The sequence below is a fragment of the Sus scrofa genome, chromosome 17, assembly GCF_054392235.1.
Source record: "Sus scrofa isolate SSC_HxYL_T2T_F1_AM1 chromosome 17, Sscrofa_HxYL_maternal_Yorkshire_Landrace_v2.0, whole genome shotgun sequence".
NCBI classification, from domain to species: Eukaryota; Metazoa; Chordata; class Mammalia; order Artiodactyla; family Suidae; genus Sus; species Sus scrofa.
This window is the reverse complement of record NC_139399.1, coordinates 69,306,241-69,332,758: the sequence shown is the minus strand read 5'-3', so window position 1 is coordinate 69,332,758 and position 26,518 is coordinate 69,306,241. Positions and strand designations below refer to the sequence as shown.

Below are 26,518 nucleotides of genomic sequence, written 5' to 3'. Positions count from 1 at the left end.
GCTCCCGGCTCCCCGCGTTGCCGCACGGAACAGTCTCCAGGGTGGTTTTCGAAGAACCGGTTTATTGACAGATTACACCAAAAGCATAAACGGTTTCGACGCCAAACTCCGACGGAAAAAAGAAACGAACCAAGAAGGATGGTTTTTACCGCGCTCACGAATGAGCCCGTCTGACTTACTCCGCCCAGAGGTGCAGCCACGGCCGAAAGTCAGGCCGCCCTCTGTGCGGGTCTGTGTGGACGCCCCACGGCCGCGCCGCGTGCGAACCTGGACCGGCTCCGGCCCCGCTCCCGCCCGGATGCCCGGTCCTCGGCACGCCCGCCCCGTGGACAGGTCAGCACTTCTGCACACTGGCGGGTCAGTGTCAGACTCCGGACAAGCGCAGGAAGTAGGAGCGTCGTCTGCAGGCTTGCTCCCACCGTCCCCGGCCTTCTGCCGAAGCAGTGGCAAAAACAAGCACCACCAAGCACACTGCACAGACAACTCATTGTAGCCTAAGCTTTGCAGACATTCATATTACAGAAGAGAAGATATAATACAGAGAACGAAAAGGAGCTGCTGGCATCACTTTCCCCACAATATTACATAAGAATGGACAACACATTAAATAAACATTTTGTTATTAATCATTAAATATATCAACACCAAAAATCATGTATAAATTAGGAAATAAATGTACAAACTATTTCACAAAGTGCTTTTTTAAAAATATATACACAACATTCAAGAAATTCTTAATGTAAGACATTTCAGATTGAAGTTTCGGGGTAAAATTTTAAGCGTCCTTTTCCTTCAAAAAGTATTAATACAGCACTTAAAAAAAATAAAAGGCATATTCCCAGATTGGCAAGGAATACAAATAAACTATTTTCAGTTACCTGAAATGTTTAACATTTTCAAGGGAAAATTTTAATCCCCAATTGAACTTGCAAATTAGTTCTAGGAAAATTGTCAGGAAAGAACATAACAAAATCAGGGGAAATGACTCCCCAAATGAAACTGCTAATGTCTGTGTCATTTAGCAATTAAGGACTCTCTCATTGCAGTAATTTAATCTAGATATGTATTTTTAAGCCCTTAGCAGTATTAAGGGTTTTTCTAAAACCCGTATGTCTACAAAATAACCACTTCTATCCCCATGTCTGTGTGATTCTGTCTCCACAGAAGCGGGGAGAAGGTCCTAGAGCAGGACTTGTAGGCGACACGGGCTGTCCTTGTCCTCTGAGCCTCGGTTCTTCAGCTGTAGAACGGCAACCACAGTTGCCTCCACATTCCCAGGTGGACTGTCAGAATTCACTCCAGTAAAAACACATGAAAAACGTCTTATTAACCATAAAGCATTCAACTCTGGATAAAGAACGACTTTAAAATTTTAAAACGTAAAACTTAAAATGATTAAAACCATCACCTTCAGTAGAGCTGATATACCAAGAAGTGGAGAGTTCTTGTATTTTCTTGGTTGTCTTGGAAATAGGTCAGCATTTACCCAACACGTTTTGACGGCGTCACAGTAAACAGGGATATTATTGCCCAAGTGCAGGGTGATGAAATGTCCATGTGACTTACTAGTGAAACGCAGAATTTTTCTTTGACCTGACTTTTCCACGTGAGCTGTCTTCAATGTTTGCACAGAATTTAAATGGGATGTGATGTCCTAGGAATGTAAAAAATGACTCGAATTTCTTGATAAAAGACCTTTCCTTCTCAAGGAAGAACACTGTAAAACTCGGCGCTGTTCTGTTTACAAATGAGATGTGAATCTCAGACATCCCTAAAAGAAAAAGAGCGCTTGCTTGGAGATGGGAACACGGCCGTCCTGGATGAGAGGGTGCGAAACAGACGCTTGCCAACTGCCTGGAAAACTGGGTGTCTACGTTTTAAATTGTAAATTTAGAACTGGGCCTATTAAATACTAAAGTCCCAGAAATGACCGTTAGCTAAACAAGGGCCCAAGCCGAGGAAATTCCAGTGACCTGCCCTCTCTTGCCCTCAGAGAGCCTCCCCCCGGCTCAGGCTCGTCCCGCTTTGCCGTCACGGATTCACACGCATTTGGACCACAGTCTTTGACCCCGCTTTACTTTTTCGTACAAAAACACGTCACCTTTCGGAGAAACGGGATCGGTGAGAGACACAGGGAACGCGGGCGCTCTGGAAACAGCCGTCCAGAGCCTCTTCAAATGAAGCCTGTTAATCCTTCCATCGTGTACCAGGAACTGACTCAACTCACAGAGGATGCCTCTCGCCCCCTCCCCATCGAGGCACAGAAGGGGCTGCCACCCACCCCGGGGCTGTGCACACGTGCCCAGCTGCGGCGCGGCCAGTGACAGACACGCTCACGACCCACGGTCCGACAGGGTCTGTTTCTATGAGGACGTGGCCCGTGGCATCGTGTGGGTGCGTCCACCACTGGGCACCGAATACTCTGGTGACCAAAGGACCCCTAAAGCTAGCTAGAAACACCGGGGCGGGGGGACAAAAAGGGAGGACGTCTCCGTTGTACGGACATACAATACTATACACAGCACCAAATGCGTCACACCATCAAAGCGCCTCTGGCACCCGCGGTGCACGCTCACGGTCACACCCAGCATGAAATGTGCCCGCCTCACATGCAGACGCTGTGTGGGGCGAAGGCGCAACCCACGGGTCACAGCTCGTCAGAACTGTCACCAGCCTGTCCGTCCCCGGACAGTCATGCCACCGCGAGGCTCCACACGGACGCTTGTCCCTTACTGCTGGTAATTTCCATACTGGCCCTGCAAGAGAACAAGACACAGGTTGCACCTCCACAGTCCTGCGGGAGAGGCCCCCGCCCCCAAGTAAGACGGACCCCCCACCCCGCCAGCCAACACCCAGGATAAGATGGAAGTGGACCTGCAAGGAAACAGCTCCTGCCCGTTTCCACCAGGCCTTCTGGAAGCCTCCATCCAAGCTTCGCTACTGGCTTGGGTCAGAGGGGGTCAGAGGTCACACCGTCACCCAGCGGCTCACTGTGTGCGGCACTGCAGCCCAGCCTGGCCCTGCCGTGAACGGCGAGGTCTGCCGGGGCCTTGCCCCGTCACAAACGACCTCGGCACTGCTGCCAAAAGCCCGGCGTCCTGAGAATGTGCCAATCCGCTGTCTCAACGGCCAAGAAGTTCTGCTTCTCAGACCACCCATCCCTGGGCCTGGGTCTCTGTGCTGAAAACTCAGTCTCTGAGTATAACCGGCCATCCTTTCCCTCTAGGGGACAGGGTGAGAAGCATTTAAAAATAAAATACCAGGAGCTCCCGTGGTGGTGCAGCGGAAATGAATCCGACTGGGAACCATGAGGATGCGGGTTTGATCCCTGGCCTTGCTCAGTGGGTTAAGGATCCAGCATTGCCATGAGCTGTGGTGTAGGTCAAAGACATGGCTGGGATCCTGCGTTGCTGTGGCTCTGGCGTAGGCCGGCAGCTACAGCTCCAATTTGGTCCCTAGCCTGGGAACCTCCATATGCAGTGGCTGCGGCCCTAAAAAGCAAATAAATAAATAAATAAATAAAAATACCAGGAGTTCCTGTTGTGGCTCAGCGGGTTAAGAACCTAACTATGATCCATGAGGATGCAGGTTCAATCCCTGGCCTCACTCAGTGGGTCAAGGATCTGGCATTGCTGTGAACTGCAGGGTAGGTCAGATGGGGCTCAGATCCCATGCTGCTGTGGCTGTGGTGTAGGCCAGCGGCTGTAGCACCAATGCAACCCCCAGCCTGGGAGATTCCGTGTGCCAACAGTGCAGCCCTCAAAAGCAAAAAACAAACATAAAAAATAAAAATAAATAAATACGTAAATGAATAAATCCCGGACCTTACCTATTGAGTTACCTGAGAAAAGCAGCCACAGTCCACACGGTGCCTGGACGTTTCACTGGCCTGTAAACTGTGCTCAGTGCCACTGACCCAGCACAGGAGGCCACCAGTGGACAACCACCTCTTGCAAAGGACGCTCCCAAGACACCCAGGGGAATTCTCGGCCCACGGGGTCTCCCCACAGGCCCCACCCTGACCAGGCACTTGACCCTGACCAGGCCAGCTGCCTCAGGGCCTTTGCACAGCCTCCTCCTGCCCTGGGTCACCCTCATCCTCGTTTCTGGCCCCAGGTCACCTCCCCTGAGGCGCCCCCGGCACTCATTCCCCCCTCTGCCCCCCGTGGGTTCTCCCACCAGGAGGGCCGACACTCCTGCTCTAGGGCCCTTCTGAGCGCCTCCCGGTGGGTGTCTGAGAGGCATCTGACCCTCTGCCTCCCTGACTCTCTCCTCTGCACCCAGACTGTCTCCGGCCACCCAGGCTGAAATCCTGGGGGTCACCCCACCCGTCTCTGCCGCCCACCACACATCCAGTCACCAGCGGATCTCGCTGAAAGCCCCTCTGCCGGCACCAGGGTCCTGGGGTGGGCGAGGCCAGGCCGTCCTGGCAGAGGAACAGCTCTGCGCAGGTCGGACACCCTTGCTGCCCCGTCCCTGTCAGTGATGCCAGGCCCGCTCACTGTCACCTGAGGGAGGGCCGCAGGTCTAAGCCAGCCATGCCACCCGCTGCCCTGTCCCTCTGCCCCCGAGGCCTCCTCCCAGAACCACTGGCCGCGGCTCCCTCCTGGCTTGCAGGCTCTGTTGGGCGAAACGCACACCCCAAGCTCTGTCTGGTCACTGTCCCCCAAGCCCACAGTGGACCACAACGCCACCGGGCACATGGGGAACCCCTGAAGTCAAAGGACGAGGCTCCAGAGGCAATAGCTGAGGACACAAAGTGCCAGCTGTGAGTGGCCAACGGGAGCATGCACACACGGGTAATTTCTGAAAACCTCACAAGCGCCGAGCATCGACGTTCTGGAAGGGCCCTGGGTGCCAGTTCACCCGTCTCATTACTGCTCGTGACCAGAGAGGCCACCCTGGTCACGTCTGACACACACGGCGAGTCTGGGAACATGCAGAAGGCTTGCCTGCTCGTAGCCGTACGGCCGCTGCTGCTGGGCGGACGGGCCCGTCTGAGACGCTCTGTAGCTTCCGTACTGCTGGCCTTGTCCCTGCTGGTAGCTGGGGTACTGCGAGGGGGCGCCCTGGGCAGGCCCTGGAACACACACGGGAGCCCTGAGCCCCCCTGATGGCCCCGTCCTCCTGAGTCCCTGAGACCCTGGCACCCGTGCGGGGAGGGCCCCGCCCCACCGGAACGGGGCTGGGGGACACTCTCTGCGCGCCCGATTCCTGGGACCAGGGTGCACCAGTCACAGCGGTCACTGCAGACAGCAACCACCCCATGGGGAAGGGGGAGAACTGACAAAGGCCGAGTCATTCTCCAGAAACGGCTGCTCTGAGGGCTGCGGCTGGGAAAACACTGCAGTCCCCAAAATAAGAAAGTTCTTAAAACTAAAAGGACGGGGTGTGCCCAGGGGCACAGGCCCCCACTGAGCTCCCGAGAGGAGGACTGAGCCAGCCCAAGCAAGATAAAGGCGAGCTGCACTGCAACGGAGGACGAAAATAACACCCACGAGCCCCCCCTCCCCGGGCACAAGCAAACGATGACTACTTGACGGGGCAAGGAGGGCCCCACCCTCCCCACAGGACCAGAGAGTCCAAGTGGACACAGCCCCCTGGGTGGGGCTGGACTGGTGACTCTCAGTCTGGAGAAGGCGGCGAGGCTGACAGCGGGGGCCAGGCAGACATCCCTGACTGCGCGAGCGAGCTCAGCCTCAGCAGAGGCAAGTCACGCCCACAAGGCAGTGCAGCGCCGTGGGCTGCTTCTGCAAACCCAGACCCCAGGCCAGGTGAACTCAAACCACGGCAGGGTCCTCAAAGTGCCTGCTAGCCCTGCACAAAAGCGCTAAGGCCAGGGAGTTCCCTGGTGGAGCAGCAGGTGAAGGATCCTGCGTTGTCACTGCTGCGGTGCGGGTTTGATCCCTAGCCCAGGAATTTCCACATGCCGCAGGTGCAGCCAGAAAAAAAAGTGCCAAGGTCAAGAAAGACCAGGGAAGTCCGAGGAACTGTAGCAGCCCCGGGAGTTGCGGGGCCGACATTACACGGGGTCCTGGACCTGCAGCAAACCAGCGAGATCCGAAGAAACTGCCACAGCCATGGCCACACACCACCACTGGCTTCTTAGCTGTGACCATGGGAGCCCGAAAAAGGACGAGGTCAACAACGGGGGAACCCTCAACCCTCCAGGCAACTTTTCTGGACATCCGCGACTGCACCTACGGAGTGCCGGGGTCACTGCACGGTCTGCACGGGGAGGCCCCCTTACCGTAGCCCTGCTGCTGCCCAGGGTAGCCCTGCTGGTTGGGGTACTGCTGCTGGGAGTATGTCTGCTGCTGAGCCGTGCCCTGCTGGTACCCCGCCTGCTGCTGGCTGTACTGCGAGTTTCCTGCAGAGGGAAGGAGACACGAGTTCGTTTCCAGGGAGCAATGGCAGCTCTGACGTGCCGCGAGGCATGGGCCACTTTGGGATCGACTGAGCCCGCTGCTTCACTACCTCTTCTTTTCACAATTCAAAATTTTATTACACTTTCTCTTACCACCTTACAGGAATACAAACACAGAGCCAAAATGAAAAGGTTAATGCAATTAAGACAAGGACCAATACCAGTTTTGGTAAAGTGAGTCCCCCAACTCGCACAAGATATGTTGAGGTCCTGACCCCAGGAACCTGGGAACGTGGCCCCATTTGGAAATAGGGTCTTTGCAGATGTGATCGGTTAAGGGGAGGCCGTCCTGGGCCCAATCCAAGGACTTGTGTCGTTATGAGAAGAAGATCTAGACACAGACGCAGGCAAAGGCCGTGTGATGACGGAGGCAGAGATGGGGCCCAGTCTGCACGCCCCCGGCACAGGGACCACCAGCATCTCCCACAGCTGGACAGAGGCCTGGGACAGACCCTCCCTCAGAGCCCCCAGCAGGGGCCAGCCCTGCCAACGCTTTGATCTTGGTTCTGGCCCTAGGACCTCGAAAAGATCCATCTCGGTTGCTCCAAGCTGCCTGTCTGGGGACTTTGTTACGAGGCCTCAGGACAGGACCAGGCTTGAAGCACCTGCCTCCCAGTGAGGGCATCCGAGCAGCTGGTCAACTGCGGTTTTGGTTGTGAAGGAAAAGAACAAAGTAGGAGCGGAGTTCCCATCGTGGCTCAGTGGTTAACGAATCTGACTAGGAACCATGATGTTGCGGGTTTGATCCCTGGCCTTGCTCAGGGGGTTAAGGATCCAGCGTTGCCGTGAGCTGTGGTGTAGGTTGCAGACGCAGCTTGGATCTGGCACTGCTGTGGCTGTGGTGTAGGCTGGCAGCTGTAGCTTTATTAGACCCCTATCCTGGGAACCTCCATATGCCATGGGTATGGCCCTAAAAAGACAAAAAAAAAAAAAAAAAGATTCGTGGCTGTGCAGTTCCCACTGTGGCATAGTGGGTTAATGATTCAGACTGTCTCTGTGGAGGCGCCAGTTCAATCCTCGGCCCAGCGCAGTGGGTTAAGGATCCAGTATTGCTACAGCTGAGGTGTAGCTCGCAAAAAAAAGAAAAAGAAAAAAAAGAAAGAATCGAAGCCATGAAAAAAGGAACCACTTGTTTGTGAAAGAGGCCGATGTTGTCATTAAATGCTCTGCTTATTTAAACTTGGCAGGAACACGGCTGCAAAACAGTCAGGGGCAAATGCACAAAAGACTCATCTAAAAAAACTAGTTTTCGAGCAAGGATGGGCCTCAGGGACCCGCGGGGTGGCCGTTTCAGGTGGAATCACCTCCGCTGTCCCGAGTGCCCACCCCCAGGCGGCTGCCATTCGTTGTCCAGAGAAAGGCGGACCCCCCCGCCCCCAACAGCGGTGCTGCAACCACAGGCTGCAACCACAGGGGTGTGGATGGGTCTGGGCTTTGATTTTCAGTGATACCCAATAATATTTAACATTTTCAAGTTTGACTTCTAAATTCCCAGATACATTGAGGAGATCTGAAAAGGTGAAAACTGGAGTTTCCTGGTGGCGCAGCAGCCTAAAGATTCGGCACTGTCTCTCCTGTGGCGTGGGTTCAATCCCTGGCCCGGGAACTTCTGCGTGCCGTGGGTGCACCTCCCCACACAAAAAAAGATTAAAAAATAAAAAACAGGGCAAGCCCACCTCGGAGAGGTCTGGGGGAGGGCCTCCCTCGTGCCCGGCCCGCCAGCCCAGCTTCATCGCCCCCACGGCATCTCCAGCGCTGTCCTGGGCATCTCTCCCGTCTGTTCCCAGCATGCGTGTGAACGCCCCCTGGGCACCCTCTGCTTTTACACAGAAGGCAGCACCCAGACACACCGGTCCCGCACCCTTGGCAGGAAACCTGCAGCCGAGCAGGACCTGGGGGCCTTCCCAGAACCCCCCCCACGTCCTCCTCCTGCCTTTTGTCCACAGAAGATCTTTCATCAAAGAATACGTTCAGAGAAGGGAGAAAATGAAGAAAGCAAAACAGTCAAGCAAGACATTACAGTTTAGCCATTAAGCAAAGCCAGGGGCTACGGAGAATATTCTGAACCATGTCCTTGAGGCATTTTGCAGATACCGAGACCCCCGCCCAGGGGGAGAAGCTGCCTGCATAAGCTGCCCACCCGGAGCCCGACAGGCTGGAACCAGGAACGCTGTCCTGATTCCCTGGCCACCAGCCAATCGGAAGGGCCCCGCGCTGATCTCGCACCCACGGCGCCTCCACCCCGTCTGTAAAAACCCTTCCCGAAAGCCTTCGAGGAGTTCGGCCTTTTAAGCACCCGCCGCCTGGACCGCTCGCTTGTCCCCGATCTAAACACTGCCCTTTCCTTCCCCACGACCCCGTGTCGGGAAACTGGCTTTACCGATTGCGGGTCAGCAGCCCCGGCTTTGGTTTGGCAACAACCTGGGGGACCTGCCATGTTAGTGCCCTGGACATGTCACGCTGGTCACCGGCTCAGTCCAGCCTTGGCTCCTGCAAACCCCACGGAGAGGAAGGGAAGTGCCATCGGGACGATCGGGCTGCCTCGGAGCGCTCCGCACCCAGGACCCCCCGACAACCGGGTCCCACTTGCTGGGGCAGCCCCCACGACCCTTTGTCCTGCCCGGCCCCTTCCTGGCCCTGGGCCTCTACGCCAGCACCCTGTCATTCCACAGACCCCACGGGTGCCACCGCCTGTGAACAACCCCAGCACCGGCCAGCCGTGCCCCACAAGGTTCCCCATCCCCTGGGGGACGAGTCTTTCTGTCGGCTACAGCCCGCCCCTGACTGCTCCCACCCAACGTCCCTGCCGCAGGGCACGCATGCCCCCCCCAGACAAGACCTGGCAGGCCACCCGCTGAGGGGTGACTGGTGCCATGTCACACAGGTGTGGTCCCGTGTAGGCGTCATTAACAAGAAGGTGGAACAAAGCACTGCCATCGCCAGGAGGAAACCGCGCCATCTGCCACGCTTGCCTTGAAAGAAGCCACTGAATGTTTTAGCAAACTTCTCATCAATTATGGAAGGCAAGACTGCGTCACCCACAACGAGGGTACAAAACATACACTTCAGACTTCAAAAAGCTTGTCCGGGTGAGCGTTTCTGCCGAACGCGCTCCGCAGGGCTCCCTGCAGCAGAGCAGCGTGGGGGGCAGGCCGGGGGGCCCACGATCCTGGAGGGGACGAGCCCCGCTGGCCGCCGGTCCCCGGGGCGCTTTCTCTTCACAGCACGGACACGCAGGAGCGCAAACGCCCCTGGCAGCAGACTCTGATTTTCAAATGTGCAACCCTTCTGAAAATGGCCCAAACAAGCAGACTCTTGGCCCCGCAGGGTGCGCCTGCGTGGGCACCTGCTGAGCCTCCCGCTGCCCACGCCTCAGGGCAGCCCTGCCATCAGGAGCCGTGCTGCATGGTGTCCTGCCCTCGTCCAGGTGCCGCCCGGTCAAGCTGGCTGAGGGGTGGCTGCCTCTCTTCCCGACGGGCCGCCGATCCCTCAAGCCTCACAAATGCCTCAGTGCCACCTCCTGAGCCCACAAAGCTGCCGTGGCCCCGGGTCCTGTCTCAGGGACTGTTCTGGAGAGGCGTCCAAGGCCAGAGGTAGGTGACATGCAGAGAAGGCTCCCTCACTGACTCCTGCTTCCAACCGTGAGGACTAAGAGGTAGATAAGCCCCAGTCACTGCGAGGACCAGGTGACCACAGGTGTGTCCGTTTTGGTCCTAAGACAAGCAAGACCGACTGTCACACAGACGACGCCTACGTCGCGGGGCATGAAAAGGCTGGGAAGAAGCCCCACCCGTTCACGCAGCTCAGCCGACGCCAGGACGGACAGTCAGTGTGCAAAGGTAACGGGGACCCTCGAGCTGCCTGCGGGCGAGTCTACCTGGGGAAGCCTGCGCCGTCGCGGTTCCCTGGCTTACATCCGTCATGATGTCTCTCGTGCATCCAGGGTGACGCCGGGCCACGGCCGCTGCAGCACCCCCAGCCCTGCAGAGCCACCCAAGCAGGCGGGCTCCCCCGCGCGAGAAGGCCGGGGCCGAGCCCAGGTCTCCATCCACGCAGGCGGGAAGACGCCGCTTCGCCGGGGCCGCGTCCCTTGGGCTTCGGAGTTGTCTGTGATCTCCCATCACGCGTCCCGAAACGTCCGTTCTGCTGTGGAAAACGATACGGCAGCTCCTGAAAACACTAACAGAGGATCGCCCCGCGAGCCGGCCGCTCCGCTTCTGGGTTTAAGGGGCACAGCGCGCCTCACCGGGCTGTGCAGACACGGCGTCTTTCGACGGTCGAAGGTCTGCAGCGAGCCCGCCGAGGCCATTCTCCTGGCAGCATTTTTGTTCACGCCGTGTCTCTGAGTCACCTTTTTCATTGTATTTGCGATGGTGACCTGTGACTGCTGATGTGACCATTGTAATGATTTTAGTTGTTTTTCATTTTCGTGCGTTTTCTGGCCATGCCTGTGGCACGGCGACGTTTCCAGGTCGGGAACGGAACTCGAGCCACAGCAGCAGCATGAGCCGCAGCAGGGACAACGTCAGGTCCTTAACACGCTGCACCACAAGAGAACTCTCGTTTTTTGGGTTTTTTTAAAAACTAAGTTGAGTATTTTGTTATTAAACTTGTCCTTGTTTATCTGCAAGGCTGTTGCTTCACTGTATAAACGTAGCAGCAGAAACACAGCATAGTGCGAAACGAAGGCAGTAACACTCTTTGTCGATACCGTGCAACGAACACAAACTCTTCTCCACAGCCCGTTATTTCCGGCGGGAAGCTCATGAAGAGCTTTGCCCCAGGTCCAGGACGGCTGGGAGCAAGTTACCACGTTACACACACGAGGCTTGAGGTGACAGGGGTGTCCTCGAGGTACCTCATTTCCTGATAATACCCCAGATAATTTCAAGAATTCTGGACACTGTGACCGGAGCCGAGCCTAAACCTCACAGGGGGCTGTGCAAAGGGTGCACAGTGTCTGCCTGAGGCCATTAGGAAGTCAAGGGTCTTTTTTTCTGGTAACCCTGTACGTAGTTTCTTTTGCCAAAAGCTGCTTTTTAAAACATCTATCCACCACTAACTGAAGACAGTTATGCCGGATTAAGTTGTTTCAAACTGTTTACTCAGGGCTCCCCTTTCACTCCCGAGAGAGCTTGTGTGTTTCTCCTACGCGTCTCCACCCCTTCGTTCATCCAGTTCTGAAGGGTTACTGCGTGGCGTCTAGACCCGCCACCCATCTTCACAGCAAGATGTGTTGACAAGTCCTAGAGCTTCTGCTAGAGCTTCCTTCATTTCAGTTGCTTCCCCGGAGAGAGGGGAAGAGCCTTCACTAGCAGCCTTCACACGTCCCAAGGCGCCAAACTCCCCTTGTTGGCTCGGCGTTGTCCCTGCTTCAGGCACCACCTCCCAAAGCTTCCTGTGCAAAACTGCTCACTGCCCTGTTCCAGTGCCGTTTTCCGCTGTTCTCCGTTCAGCTTTGTCTGTGGATTTTTGCAGAGCAGAGCGGGGCCGGGGTGCAGCCACCGGACAGCACCCGCCTGCGGCCCCCGCGGCCGCGGCAGGCAGGGGGCGCTGTGGACGCAGAGACAGCGCGCAGGTGGGAGAGCGCAGCCCGCAGACGCCGAGCCGCTCGCAGCGCCACGTCCGCAGGGGTGCAGAGGGTCTCGGCAGAGCACCTCCAGCACCCCGGCCGCGCGAGAACTCTCACTTCTTACTTTTTCTCTTTTTACGGCCTTACCTACAGCACATGAAAGGTCCCAGGCTCAGGGTTGAACCGGAGCTGCAGCTACCGGCCTACGCCACAGCTCACAGTAACCCTGGATCCTTAACCCACTCAGCAGAGCCAGGGATCGAACCCACATGCTCATGGATGCCCGTCAGGTTCGTTACCGCTGAGCCACAATGGGAACTCCCAGGGTTTCTATTTTTAAATTAAGTTAAATACATTGGGTTTTTTTTAGTTTTGTATATACTGTGAAACCAAAAAACTCAGGTGACTTTCTCTATTGCAACTTCTGATTTATCCTGATGGTCTCGAGCCAAATATCTGAGAGGTCTGCCTGCACCCCAAAGAATCGAAAGCGGGACCTGGAAGAGATGTTTGTAAACCCACATTCCTAGAACACGAGTCACAATCGCCAAAAGGAGAAGCAACCCAAGGGCCCATCAACAGATGAAGGGGCAAGTTGAATGTGGTCAATTTGCCTCAGAAAGGAAGGCAGTTCTGACACCTGCTCCCACATGGATGACCTTGGAGAGGTGCTGCTGAGGGAAAGGACAAACCCTGTGTGACCCCCCCCCACCGAGGGACCCAGAGGAGTGCGGGGGCCGGGGGCGAGGCGGGGGCCAGGGTCTGAGAAGGTTCCGGAGACCACGGCAGGGATGCGGACACAACAATGGGAACGCACTTAACGCCCCTGCACCGTGCACTTAAAATGGTTAAGACGGTCGGTTTTGTTCTGCGATTTTACCGCTAGGAAAACATCACCCCGGAAGTCAAACGCGACTTTTCAAGGCACCCGTCCCACATGGACCGTTTGTCCTCTTTCTCCAGGACCCCCGGCAGCCCCTCCGTTCTCCCCGCTCCCGACACCCAGGTGGGTACCTGGACATCACGTCACCCTGGGCGCTCATGCCCTCTTCTCGGGGGCCTCCTGAGGACGCTGGGAAGTCCCTCCACCCGACGGGCCAGCTGGCAGCGGCTGTGAATCGCCTGTGCCTGTTTCTTCCCAAATCTATGTTTAGGGACGTCACCTGGACGGCTTCAGGTCAGTGGGGCTGGGAGCGCTTACGGCAGAGGAATGGGCGAGCACTACCGAGCAGGGCTGTCTGTCCAGGCGGCCACGGCCAACACGTCGTGGCCTCACCTCCATCTGACCCTGCACCGGACGACCCCCACCCCCAGATGCGCCTTATCGGCCAGCAGGTGTTTGAAGCAATGCCCAGGCCACACCCACTGCAGCAACACCCCCCCACACGTGCCAGCGGCTCGGGTCCAGAGGGGGCAGGGCGCCTGGGTCCCTGCCGGCCGCCCACCCGAGTTTAGAACAACGGATGGCCTTGACCGAGGAGGCTGAGCCTGGACCAGGTGGTGGATTGGACTCCGAGGCCCCTCCTGCTTCAGAAACACGTAGGCACTGGCGGACACCGCCCCAGACCCCGGGCACACCCGGCTAGGAGCCCGCGGCCGCCTTACCGCCCTCGTAGTAGTGCTGCGTGGACTCCTCAAAGGACCGGTCGTAGCTCTGCTCTGTGTAGGACGACGGCTGGTAGGCGTAATCGCCGTGTCCTGTGGGCAGATGGGGACACCCTGCAGTCAGCGGAGGGCCCTGACCACCCAGACCTGGCAGGGACAGCCAGGAACACAGCCGCTGGGGTCAGGAGAGTCGCAGCTGGACGCGGCCCCCCTGCTCCCGGGGCCGCGTGAAGCTGGATAAGGGCGGCGTCCGCAGCTCTTAACGTCACTACGTGGTCACTGTCCCACACTGCTCTGTGGGATCCCATCAGGAGCACACGACCCCCACGAGGCCTGGTCACTGCTACACGGAGGGCTCACGGCTTGCCTGGCACTGGCCTCAGCCACCTCCCTACCACCCACACCGAGAGCCGGCCAGCTCACACCGTTCCCTGCCTGGGGTCCTCCCCAGATCCCACCCAGCCTCTACGGCCACTTTAAATGGCACCTCCACAAAACCCGAGGCTACTTAAAGATGCCTGAACGGTGACCCAGAAAAGGCAAAGAGCCTGCCGAGACTGACCGAGCAGCTGGGAGGTGAGGGACACGGGACAGTCAGCTCAGGCTTGTCACCGTCCCGAAGGCGCTGCACAATTTTTTTTGGCCGCCCCGCAGCCTGTGTAGTTCTCGGGCCAGGGATCAGATCCGAGCCGCAGACATGACCTAGGCCACAGCTGCAGCAACGCCTGATCCTCAAGCCACTGTGCCGGGCCAGGGATTGAACCTACGTCCCAGCACTCCCAAGACACTGCAGATGCTGCTGCACCCCAGGGAACTCACAACTTTTATGTCCACTTTTTAAGGCATTTCCATCCGTCCACTCAAAGGACCTCACCCCCCAGCGCAGGGTGGCCGCCCCCACCCCAGCCCCAAAGGGGGCTCTGTGAGCTCTGCCAGCGGGTGTTGGGGTGACGGGGTCTGGACTGGGACCGCCGCAGCTCACCATCGGGGTAGTACTGCTGGCTCAGGGGCTCCGAGGCGGCCTGGCTGTGGCCGTACTGCTCGCCGCCGTAGTACTCCTCCTGACCCAGGTACTGCTGGGACGAGCCTGGGAGACAGCACTGGGAGTTAACTCCTGCACCCGAGAATCTCCCCAGCGGGCCACCAGTTGGGGGATGCCCGCCCAGGGGACCCCAGGCCTCTGCCACCCATCCAGCCCCTGGTACCCCAGACTTCGCATCCCGGCCCCGCTCCCCCATGGACACGCCCCCAACGGGGGCTCGCACCTGACCCACCCCGGGGACGGCACCGGCTTCTGTCACAGCCCAGGGCTCTGTGCCACCCCCCACCGGTTCCCACGGAGACAGAGGCACTGAGGGCGGGCCTTACCTTGCTGGGAGGGCCGGTAGGGGGCCATGGGCCGCTGCCCTATCATGCCGCTCCCCTGCCCGCTCTGGCCCATCATGGCCATGGACTGGCCCTGGTAGTGCTGGGCCCCGCCCTGCGCCGCGCTGTAGTGGGACGAGGCCGCCTGCTGGTGCATCATGGACACTGGGCGACACGACAGACCCCGAATAACCCCGAGAAGCTCCCGGGGCGGCGCCTCCCTCCCCGGCCTGGGCCCCCCCACCAAGGCCAGCCTCTCGAGGCCACAGCACCCTTCCGGCCAGTGCACCTCTGGGCGACTCATAAAACGTGAGTGAAATGCCAGCCCTCACTCCCCCAGGCTGGTCCCCGAGGAGTGTGTCACTCCCACCCCCAGAGCCGGGCCTCGAAGGCCCCTGGCAGGGGCCCTGTCACAGCCTGTCCTTTCCTGTCACCCCTGCTCAGGACCCTCTAGGGCAGGGCCGACCAGCACAACGGGAGAGGAGCCACAAAGAGAAGCCAAAAGAAACAGGTGGAAGCTAGTGCAGCAACATATTTTATTCAACTCAACGTATCCAAAGTAGATCGCTTTCAATAAACCAAGGAGGCGCCTCAGGTCCTCTCTGGACTTTGCCTGACACTCGGGGCCATCCCCGTTTGGACCTGATGCTTCCCAAATGCCCAAGGTCCCAAGCCACTGCCACGGTGGACAGCCAGCTCACGGGGCTCCCCCTGGCCCCTCAGCTGGCCCTGCCTGCTTCCCGCTCCTGCACTCTGGCCACGCCGGCTCCCCACCCATGGGAGCCCCAGACTGTCCTCCCAGTGGGGCACATGCCACCCCTCCCCAGAGCCTTCCCCGAAGCCGCCACGGGCAGCCACCTAGCCCCCCACCCACCTGGCCGGCGCCCCCGGGCTCCGTCCCCGGGGCAGCTGCCTGCACACCTGCGGGAGGGTGGTGGGGCCGGGCAGGGCGGTACCTGGGTTGGACTGCATGTTGATGTTGGCCCGAGACACGTAGTTGCTGATGGTGCCCTGGCCCTGCAGGGGCACGCTCTGCGAGGCGGGTCCCGAGTGGCTGTAGCCGGGCCCCGAGCCGTGGCTGCTGCCAGACATGCTCATGGAGGTGGTGGGCAACGTGCTCGGCGCCGTCTGCTGCAGCGACACGTGGTTCGGGCCTGCGGGACGGCGGGGGGGGGGGGGGCATCTGAACCCTCTGACGGCGGCCCTGCCTCCGCTCACGCTCGCTCGCTTCCCTCCGGCCGCCGTGGGAGGGAGGCTGACCACGGTCAAGGGCGCTGGGAATCCGGCACGTGACTGCGACGGGGGCAGGAGGGGGGCAGCTGCCTGCTCCCCACGATGCTGCTGCTAATAGCTCCTGACGCCTGTTAATGGTTCTTAACCCAAGGACAGAACACTTCCGTTCCTGTCAGGGGCCCGCACGTGCCCCCGCCCTGCCGTGCCAGCAGAGGACCTGGAATGACGGCTTTGTGCCCCCATGTTTCACTGCACGCATGCACCTGCAGCAGGACCTCCAGGGGGCCGAGGTCCCCCATGGATGGCGGCAGCCGGCCACTGTCACCCTCGGCAGTGACCCTGCGCCCCGGAGCCAGCCCCGACCCACTGCACCCAGGCCTCTCACCGTTGCCGATCTGGGCCTGCATGAGGGAGGAGGGCGGCAAGCCCGCGCCGATGGCGTCGCCGAGGCTGCCCTGGGCGTGCAGGCCCTGGCTGGAGCCGCTCTGCGACAGCCCCCCGGGGCCCAGCGTCATGCTCTGTGTCGGCGGCTGTGGCAAAGGGAAGGTTGCTGAGCGGGTGGCTAACTCGGAGAACCGCCACCAGAAGCCACTCCGGGGCTCAGGCGCCCCAAGACCTGCAGCCACACACTTCATGGGCACCTGGCAAACGCCTCTAAGATGGACCCACTTTCATGCTTAGCCGGACCACCAGTGACCAGCCGGAACACCTCTGGCCAGGATGGAAGGGACACGCCACGTGTTCACCAAGCTTGTCAACACATGCGCGGAGGTTCAAAGCTGGGCCCCCTTTCCTGAAGCTCGGGACTGCTCTGCTGGCGACCAGCTGTGTCCTTATGGGCTTGTGGCACAGACCTCCCACCCTCCTGGTCTCGGCAGGCTGGTGGTCTCTGTTCCTCCCACCCCGGGGTCCGAGGGCCCTTGCACAGCATGTCCTGTGCGTTAGCAGCACATTCCTGGGGCGGGGGCCCTCCTCCTCCCCCTCCCCCGCAGGCCCACCTCTGGCCACGGGATGTAGAGGGGAAGCAGCTTACAGGACCCCCCGCCCGATCTGGACCAAACAGCAGCTCCGAAGGTGTGGCACGATGCTTCTACACCTCTGCCCCCCCCCAGCCCCCCCGCCGCCCCGGGCTTGGTGGCCACTCACGGCGGGCAGCAGGGACTGCATGTTCTGGTTGGAGTCCGCGATCGTGGCCAGGTAGACCAGGTTCCGGTGCAGAATCTGCTGGTACCTGCGGGCGAGGGTGCAGGTGAGGTGAGGTAAGGCACCCAGGACAGGCCAGGGCTGGGGGGCGACGCTAACACAGGGTCTGTTCAGAGACGGGAGGTGGGTTGTTCAGAGCCAGGAGGGGCTGCCAGGGTTTGAGCTTCCTCCAGGCCCGGGCACTGGGCCACCTTGAGCCTCAGCCTCTGAAGAGGCACTGGGAGGACGCAGGGAGGCTCAGCTCAGTGGAGGAACACGCTGGCGGTACAACGGCCATTCGTGCGCCCACTCTGTGTCCAGCCCTGGAGTCGCCCAAGGTCACACCTAGAGGGGTCTGCTGTCCCTGGTGTGGCCGGCCTGGGCTTCCCACAAACTTGCCCACTGTTCCTTGGGGGTGACCCGGGGGAGCATGGCCGCTCAGCTGGCCCCGCGGCCCAACGGCTCAGGCCACCCAGCCCAGGGGAGGTCGGGGGTGCGGGCGGCAGGAGGACACTCACTGGGTGCACTCGGCCGTCTTGCCCTTGCTCTGGTAGTCCAGGATACACTGGATCAGGTGGTGGTTCTCATCCAGCATCTGAAGGAGAAGCGGGCGTGAGTGCCAGGACCCGGTCTGCAGGCGGCCTGCCCGGCAGGAAGGCCCTGGCTTGCTGCTCATCCCTCCGGCAGGGCCGGCCGTCAGCGCCGGGCGGCTCTCAGCCCCAGCCAGCAGGACCAGGCACCTTCCACCCCCCCCACCCCACCCCCGTGAACCCCGGAGCCCATGTGGAGAGCGAGACCCTCCGTCACTGCCACAGGGAGTGGGGGGGTCCTGGGGGAGGCAGCCTGCGCCCCCGGGCAGCTCCAAGACCACGAAGGCACCTCTTCCGGACAGCCACTGGGGGGTGGCACCTGGCAGGCCCGCGGAGGCCGCGGGGCACGCGGCACGGAGATGGAGAGCCCTGGCGGCCGCGCTGCTGTCCACAGAGGGCCTTTGCCCAGAGACTCTCCTTCTCGGTCCTCCCGCGCTCGGACCTCAGATCCTGCGCCTACGGAGCCCGGGGCCCAACCTGATCGCAGGGAGATGGAAGCGCAGCCCCCGCCAGCCTCACATCTTCCCCTCGGCCCCTGAGCCTCCAGAGTTGGTTTCTCTTGTTCTGTGACTTCTCAGTTACAACTTTGAACGCTTCGCGTTACCGTTTTCTCTGCACCGCAGAGCCGATGCCCTAAGTCCAGCAATGCCCAGCCCAGCCAAGGAGCCGGCCCCAGACGGAGAACCGCCGGGGGCGCTGCGGGCCTGGAGCAGCCTGCAGAGTCCACCTGCAGCAGCTGATGAAAACCACAGGGAGGACTCGTCCAGGTTCAGAAAGGAAGGCACCACAACAGACCGTGCCCGCTCCTGCTCGGAGCTCCCTGGAGGCGAGGTAGGTTAAGGGTCTGGTGGTGTCCCTCCGTGGCCCAGGTCACCACTGTTCCTGGCCAGGGAACTTCCAGGGGCTGGCAGGGATTCTCCCCAAAGGACACACGCTAGGTATGCAGACGTCTCCAGCACAGGACTTTCATGTTGGCATCACCCGTTAACAGTTCAAAACAGGGGGAAGCCAGATGCTTAATGTCGGGGTGATGCAAACAGGTCGGCATTACCCTGGGACAAGGTGCTAACAAGCCATCACGGACATCTGTGTAGTCTTTATAAGCAGGAGAAACTGCTACTCTGTTAGGGGTTTTTAAGCAAAGTCCTAGGTCAGTAAAGTGGCGTGAAAAGGCCAGGACACGTGGGTGAAAGAGCGGACTGGGCACCCGCTGAGCTCCAGATACCCCTCAGGAGCGAGCGATGGGAACAGAAGCCCCTCGAGGGACAAGAGAACAGAGACAGAACAGAGGCAGCGGGCTCAAGAAGCAAAGTCAAATGTCAGAACAGTAACTGGGCAGTGCCCACGGCACCAGCTGTGACACAGGCCACCCTGGGGACCCACCAGGCTCAGAAGGTGGAGACCCCGGCAGGGGATTCAAGGACCGTAACCGGCCTGGGAGGCAAGTGCCAGACACGTGGGCAGCCGAGACCTCAGTGCCCTCTTACTAGCGCCCTGGTCCTCAAAAGGGCCACCACACCAGCCCACCCAGGAAGCCCGTGAATCGGAGCAAGCAAAAGCAGCCAAAAGCTGGGGAAATGATTACACAAGAAGAACCCTTTAAATACAAAAAGAGAGAAAACCATAATTACTATTAATACCCTCAAAAATTAAAGAAGTTATTGGACTTATCTGAAAAAAAAAATGCAGAGTTCCTGCTGTGGCTCAGCGGATTAAGAGCCTGACTGCAGCAGCTCAGGCTGCTGTGGAGGGTTCAACCCCCAACCAGGTGAGGTGCGTTAAAGGATCCAGCGTTGCCACAGCTGCAGCTCAGATTCAATCCCTGGCCTGGGAACTTCTGCAGGTGCAGCCGTTAAAAAAAAACTAAAACAAAAAAAGATGCCTTTGGAGTTCCCTGGTGGCTCACCAGGTTAAGGATCCACGCTGTCGCTGCAACAGCTTAGGCTGCCGAAGCGGCATGGCTTTGATCCCTGGCCCGGGAACTTCCTCATGCTGTGAGTGCCAGGGCGGGGGGCGGTGGGGGGAGAAAAAAAGACACTATTAAACACAGCAGAGAAAACAAAAAACTCTGGGGTGTTTAAAATACAGTGACCACGGCAAAAAAGGGCTGATGAAGTGGCAGAAAAGTTCCCGACAGCAAAGCAAAGACCGATAGAAAACAGGGTGGTGAGACCAGAAGACAAATCCCTGCGGCCACAACCCACCCCTCCAGGACTTGGGGAACGTCAGCGAGCAGGCAAAGCGCCCTAAAGGAACTACGGAGACGGCTCAGACCGTGAAGAACGCGCATTTCCAGGAGGGAAGGCCCAGCTTGACAAACACACCGGGGCCCAGAAAGGTCCTGGGAGTGAGGGGAGGAGAGCCACCAGCCCCGAGCAGCCACACGGGAGGACCCGCGGGAGTGACGCCGGGGCCTGTGTGACGTCCCGCGGAGACACGCTGGGCTAGGACCCCGCCTGACCCCAAGGCGGTGTGAAGGTGGAACGAACATACTTGGTCCTTTTCGGCTGCCCCTGCGGCAGATGGAGTCCCCAGGCCCGGGAGCAGAGCCCAGCCAGACCTGCAACCTTCGCTGCAGCTGCGGCAACACTGACCAGATCCTTTAACCCACTGCGCTGGGCTGGGGATGGAACCTGCGTACCTGTGTCCCACCGCTGCCGGGACGCCGCCACCGCTGCCGCTGTGCCGCCGGTGGGAAAGCGTGGGAATCGACACGCTTCCTCAACACAGACCGGGAAACGCATCTCCCACCCAGGGGGTCACCAGCTGAACCATGAGCTTCTGGAGCATCGACGTTAGAGAGAGAAGAGGGAGCGAGTGACGGGCCTTCTGCCACGAAGCGCAGACGGGGCGGACGGGGCAGCAGGGAGGCCTGCGGGTCAGACCACGGCCCGCACTCCGCGCTCGTGCCGCGGTTACGCCTTCGTTTTCAGGAAAGCGATCTTTAGACGTGGGGAGTGAAGGCGTATCATGCCCGCACCTTAATCGCAAACGACGCCGGCAAAACCAGCCCTTACACACAGGCCAGAGGCGCCGGGAGCCACCGAGGCACCGTGGGAACCTGGGGACCCGGGGAAGGGAAGAGGATTCTTCTAAACGTCCGTGCCTCACACACCTCTTCTCAGGATCCCCCACAGCACTGGTCCCCCGAACAAGGCAGCAGATGCCAAAGGGGGAAGGGAAGGCCTCAGAGCGGCGCAGAAGACTGAAGAATCCGGGACGTGGTGGGGGGGGCCCGAGAACAGCAGCCCTGAGGCCACGACCCCGACGGACACCTGAGCTGAGGAGGCTCCTGCCGCCAGAAGAAAGGCTGCGCGGAACGGGTGAGACGCGCTTAGGAAGAGAAGGATTGGAGTTCCCTGGGGCTCAGCCGGTTGAGGATCCGGCGGTGTCACTGCGGTGGCTGGGGTTCCATCCCTGGCCCAGGAACGCCACGCGCCTCGGGGCAGCCAAGAAATAAAGAAAGAACGAAGAGGACGAGGGGCGCGGGGAGGACAGGGAGTCTGGGGTTAAGGGGCGCCTTTAGCACAGAGGCGCGACGGCCCCGCCGCGCAGCCCTGGGAGCCACACCCCGTCTCCCGGGAGGGACACGACGGGAGACGATGCAGAAAAAGGAACGGGCGCGCCCATGTGATGGGGTCACCGTGCTGTCCGGCAGAAAGTGGCACCACAGCGCAAGTCAACTATTCCTTAATTTAAAAAAATGTAGCTACTTGGTTTAGCCATGAAAACAGCACGAGGGTGCGGGAGTGGGGGGGTGCCCACGTGGTAGCTGTGTATGGGGTCTGGAGGCGGGGGGCAGGGGGGCAGGCTCCTGCTCCGTGATGCTCCCTTGCAGGCGTCCCCACCACGGCTCTCAAGGCCCCCAGCCTGTTCCGTGGCGCCGGGGGTTCAGGGCCTGAGCACGGGCCCGTGTGCTGGGCCGGAGGACAGCGTCCCTGCGAGCCTGGGGCTCCTGCCCTCCCAGCGCAGGAGAGGGCAGAGCTGGTCCAGATGCCCCACCCTCCACCAGAGGGCTCCCGGGACGCCGCCGGCTCCGGAGCAGCGCCGCCGGAGGCCTGGCAGGGGCTGTGCCCTCCCCACCCCAGGGGGCCTGCACTCAGAGCCTCCAGGACTCAGCTCCAAGTGCTCTCAGGGCAGCACCCTGGCCCGGGCGCCCCTGACGCTCCATGGGGTCCCATCCCCCCCACCCCCGCCCCAGGGCGGGCCTGAGGACCGGAGCGCGAGGCCACCACAGCTCCCAGGAGAGCCTTCCAGGCCTCTGTTCCCAGGGACAGCGCTTCCAGGAACCACTGCCCGCCAGGTCAGGGGAGGCTCAGCGTCCCAGGCCGTCCCCGCTTGTGAGGACAGCTCCAGTTTTCAAAACGGCCCCTCATCCCCCTGACAAATGAGTCACCGTCTTGGGATTTATTCGCCGCCCTGTGGCACATGCCGTTCCCAGGCCAGGACTGGGTCGGAGCTGCAGGCACAACCTAGGCAGGACCTGTAGCAACACCGGACCCTCAACTCACCGTGCACGGCTGGTGACCGAACCTGCGGCCCAGCGCTCCCAAAATGCCTCCAACCCCACAGTGACACAGCGGGACCTTCTGGCCAGTTGGTTTTTTTTTTTTTTTTTTTTTTTTTGCTTTTTAGGGCTGTGCCTGTGGCATATGGAGGTTCCCAGGCTGGGGGTTGAATCAGAGCTGCAGCTGCCGGCCTGCACCACAGCCACAGCCACGCGGGATCCAAGCGGGGTCTGCGACCTTCGCCACAGCTCACGGCAACACCGGATCCTTAATACACGGAGCGAGGCCAGGGAGTGAACCCGAATGGTCATGGATCCTAGTTGGCTTTGTTACCGATGCGTCACGACGGGAACCCCCAGCCACCTTCTTTAAGACAAGTCTCAGGTCTGACTGCACACAGGCCACCCCCAACCCAGATGGTCACCCCTCACCTGGGCCCCCCACCTCAACCCCTGGGCACGCAGCACACGGGGACGGGACAGCCGCCTGCTGGTCTCAATCTCCAGCACCAGAGCCGTGCCAGCACACACGCCGCTGCCCACCTGCCTATCAGCCCCCTGGGCCACCTCCCCGGCCAAGGACAAGAGCATCCCACCCTCCAGCTGACGAAACCAACACCATCGGTGACGCCGAAACTACTACTTTATTAAGCAACTACGGGGCGAGGGAGGCACCTGCCTGCCAGCAGAGGCTGGGCGCCCAGGGGCCTCTCCGACGGGCCTCGGCCCAGCCCCGCAGCCCAGTCCACTGGCAGCGCGGGGGCTCAGGCCCCGGCCCCAAAGCAGGGAGGGTTGCTGGGACGCTGCCCACCTCCACGTCAGGACCGCCGGCAAATTCACATCCCCTGGGGTTCCCACCAGAGCCTTGTGTCACCTGCACCAGCGCTGTGCTCCGTCCCCAAAAGCAAAACTTCTCGCGCGTGGCCCAGGTCCCCCAGTTCCGGCTGGCTTCGGGGCCCTGACAATTTGGGTGCCTGTACCAGCTTCCTGCAGGACCACCCATGATGTCCTCAATCTCTGAGCCCCTTCCCACCCCCCACCCCCGCCCCCAGCCCCCCGCCCTGGTTCTCCTTGTCTGCAGAACCCCTCCCCCACATCCTCTTTCACAAGTTGAACTGTGTCTCTCACCATGACAAGTTCAAGTCCTAAGCCGCCATCTGTGATCACGGCCTCATCTGGACATAAGGTCTTTGCACATGTAACCGAGTGAAACTGAAGTCATACTGGATTAGAGTGGGCCCTAAATCCTCTGACCGGTGTCCTTGGGAGAAGAGGGAAACTGGACAGAGAGAAGCCTCGTGAAGACGGAGGCAGAGGCTGGGGTGACACGTCTAAAGCCAACAAGCCCAGGGGCTTTAAGGACGGCCAGCCACCCCCCAAATCTGAGAGAAACACAGAGACTCTCCCTCAGGACCCTAGAAAGGAACCAACCCTGCCAACACCTTGACTTTGGACTTCTAGGCCCTCCCAACTGCAAGAAAATTAATTTCTGCTGCTCCAAACTACTCCGTTTGAGGTCATCTGTTACGGTAGCCACAGGAGACAAATATGCCTGCCTAATCCAAAATTTCCACTGATGGAACCAGGGTCACAGATGCTCCAGCAAGTACGAAGCACTAACTATGCCAGATACTGTGCCAGCCTGGCAACACAAGAACAGGTCCATGATCCAAACACTTGGGAGCCCAAGGGACATGTCAAAGCACAGCATTCCTCACGTGACTGCCACGGGGGCATGAGGAGGGGACATTTCAGTGGGGCCTTGAAGGCTGAGTAGGAGTTTGCCTGACAGGCTCCCATCCAAATGTACTCTCAGGACAAGTGTATACTCTCTGCTGCGCCACTACCAAGTAGGCTGCTGTAGAACCCCTGGCTTTTCTCAATGCTCTGAGCATGAGCACAGGCTGTGGACACAGCTCCCACGAGCACAGAACACATTTCTCACGCGCTCTCAGAACACCAGTAGGAGAACGCTTCCAAACATCGAAGTGAGTACCCAGCCCAGCCCTCTCAGAGCACGTGAGACGACAGCCTAAGCTGAAGACTCCTCTCCACTGGCCAGCTGGCAGACCTTCTGCCCTGGGACACAGGCTTTCGGATACTTGGGACCAGCGTGGCCACACACACTCTGGCCCAGAGAATCTGGGGAACTTCAACAGGGAGCGAGCGCCAAGTGCAGCTCCGTGGATGAGTACTGATGCCAAGGTGGCTTTGGGAACAGGGACGATGCTCACCTAAAAATCCAGGGTCCCCAGAGGAGCTCCGGGCTGCCCACCCGAGCCGAGAGCCACTGTCTGGGTTGGCCTCCTGGCTCCAGCACTTACCCGCAGGCACTCGGCCTCCTTCTGCCGCTCTCCTTCTCCACCAGCCGCGGATGAGAGTGACCACTGCAAGCGGTGACGCGCATCAAGATGGGCCCGGCCCAGAGAATCGGGCCCCTACTGAGCGAGCACCACTCAAGTGTGGACTAAACAAGTGAAAACGCCCCACGTTTTCCCTCGTGTTTCTACTGCTTTTTATTTAGAGTTTACAGAGGCTCCTCATTCGTCAAAACCAGTCACAGCAAAAAGAAGCCCTGAAACATCATCACGGGAGAAGGTGAATCCCAGAGGGACATAAAAGGTTCCCGGAAACCCAGGGATTCTTCGGAGAACCCAGCTTAGAAAGGAGAGCAACCTGGCTACCCGACATCGAGGAACTCAAAGGGGAAGAGTCGAGAGCCACTTTCTCCTGAGCTTTATCTTCTAAACAGAAGCAGTAAAAATTTTAAATTTCCATTTCAAAACCTAAGACTTGTATTAAAATGTCCCCAAACCCACGTGAAGGTTATGTCTAGGAAACCACGAGGCCAAACTTATAGCACGCAGGCAAGGCTGTAAAACCAGTCTGTAAAGTTTTGTTAGGTGAAGAGGCTGGCGAAGTGTCAAGGCTGAAAAGCAGCGTGACACTCCAATAAGAGCGGCCGGCCAGCCGGCCCCGAGGCGTGGAGCGCTCCTTAAAGGGCTGCGGGGCTGCAAGACCGGCGCCCTCACTCTGGATGCACCTCTTTGTGCCTCGTAATGCCAGCACCTAAATGGCAGGCGGGGCCGGCGGCTGGGACGGATCCCCGTCGCCCCATGTGCCCCGTGCGCCCTCCACCAGCCAAACTGCGCGCGGGGGCGGGGGGCCGCCCACGGCGCAGCGTCACCACTTTCCCAGTCAGGAGGGTCCCCTCGGCGCACCCGGCGGCTCGCAGACACCACCCTGCGGACGCCCGGTCCGGACGCCGTGCACCCGCACCCCGGCCCCGAAGGCGACGGGTCTCCACTGTCCCCGGCGGGGCCCGGGGTCGTCCCCGGTTTGGCTCTGCGGACATCACCCTGCAGACAACATCCCTTGGACACCACCCTGCGGGCACCCGGTCCTGCCGCCCTGCGCTCCTGCCCCGCGGCCCGGGGCCCAGAAGACGGCGCGTCCCCACTGTGGCCGGTGAGGCCCGGGGTCGTTCCGGGCTGGGCTCCGAGGACACCACCCCACGCGCCGCCTTGCGCCCCAACCCACCGCCCCCGCGCACCCCCGCCCACATTGGCGCACGCTGGCCACAGAGCGCGCGCGGGGCCCCAGCGGGGTCGCGGCGGTCGGCTGCGCCCCGGCTTTGTTCGCGCCCCGCGCCCGCCGGCTGCCCTCGACCCGGCCCAGCGCCCGCCCGCACCCCGTGGCCCCCAGCCCGGGACCGCGGCCCCCAGCCCACCTTCTGGATGGTTTGCTGCGTGACCTCCCCTTTGCCTCTCGGCCGGGCGGACGCGAAGGCCACCGACATGGTCGCGGGCGCAGGATCAGCCCGAGATCATCGGGGTTTATTCTCCGGCTGCGCTCGGCGGCCAGAGGCGCTCATTCTCCGCAGTCGCTGGGGGGCGGGGGGCGCGGGGGGTGCTGCGCCGTGGACTCGCCCGCCCCTCCGTCGCCGCGTTGCCTCCGGACCCGCCGCCTCGCCGCTCCGCGCGCCGCCGCAGCCTGAGACCGAGCTCCGCGCGGCGCCCCCGGGCGGCCGCCTCGCG

The 26,518-nt window shown here is 60.2% G+C and overlaps 1 protein-coding gene across 4 annotated transcripts; it reads right to left on the bottom strand.

Annotated features, from left to right (window-relative positions):
• Positions 1-42: 42 nt before the first annotated feature.
• Positions 43-26,360, bottom strand: SS18L1 (SS18L1 subunit of BAF chromatin remodeling complex). 4 transcript variants are annotated; one of them, XR_014832029.1, is made up of 11 exons: positions 26,212-26,360; positions 17,903-17,979; positions 17,349-17,433; positions 16,588-16,732; positions 15,926-16,123; positions 14,973-15,134; positions 14,587-14,691; positions 13,014-13,697; positions 6,251-6,370; positions 4,953-5,080; positions 43-2,756 (listed from the first exon to the last, which is right to left on the bottom strand). XR_014832029.1 is itself a non-coding variant. In XM_021078212.2 (11 exons), exons 1-11 carry the CDS (start codon positions 26,278-26,280, stop codon positions 2,730-2,732), a joined length of 1,209 nt encoding a protein of 402 aa, XP_020933871.1. In that variant the 5' UTR covers positions 26,281-26,360; the 3' UTR covers positions 43-2,729. The 4 variants fall into 4 exon arrangements, 2 of the variants coding, with proteins under 2 accessions (XP_020933871.1, XP_020933870.1); XR_014832028.1 differs by having other exon boundaries at positions 43-3,546; positions 3,608-5,080; positions 13,605-13,697; XM_021078212.2 differs by having other exon boundaries at positions 13,605-13,697.
• Positions 26,361-26,518: the final 158 nt, after the last annotated feature.

What these genes read in the sequence shown, in the direction of transcription:
- SS18L1 (XM_021078211.2), bottom strand. Translation starts at nt 26,280, where the DNA reads ATGTCGGTGGCCTTCGCGTCCGCCCGGCCGAGAGGCAAAGGGGAGGTC. An exon ending in CAACATGCAGTCCAACCCAG is followed by an intron (nt 15,135 to 15,925) that starts GTACCGCCCTGC and finishes CGTGTCGCCCAG; the next exon opens with TGTCCATGATGCACCAGCAG. An exon ending in GCAGCACTACTACGAGGGCG is followed by an intron (nt 6,371 to 13,604) that starts GTAAGGCGGCCG and finishes TTCCCTCTGCAG; the next exon opens with GAAACTCGCAGTACAGCCAG.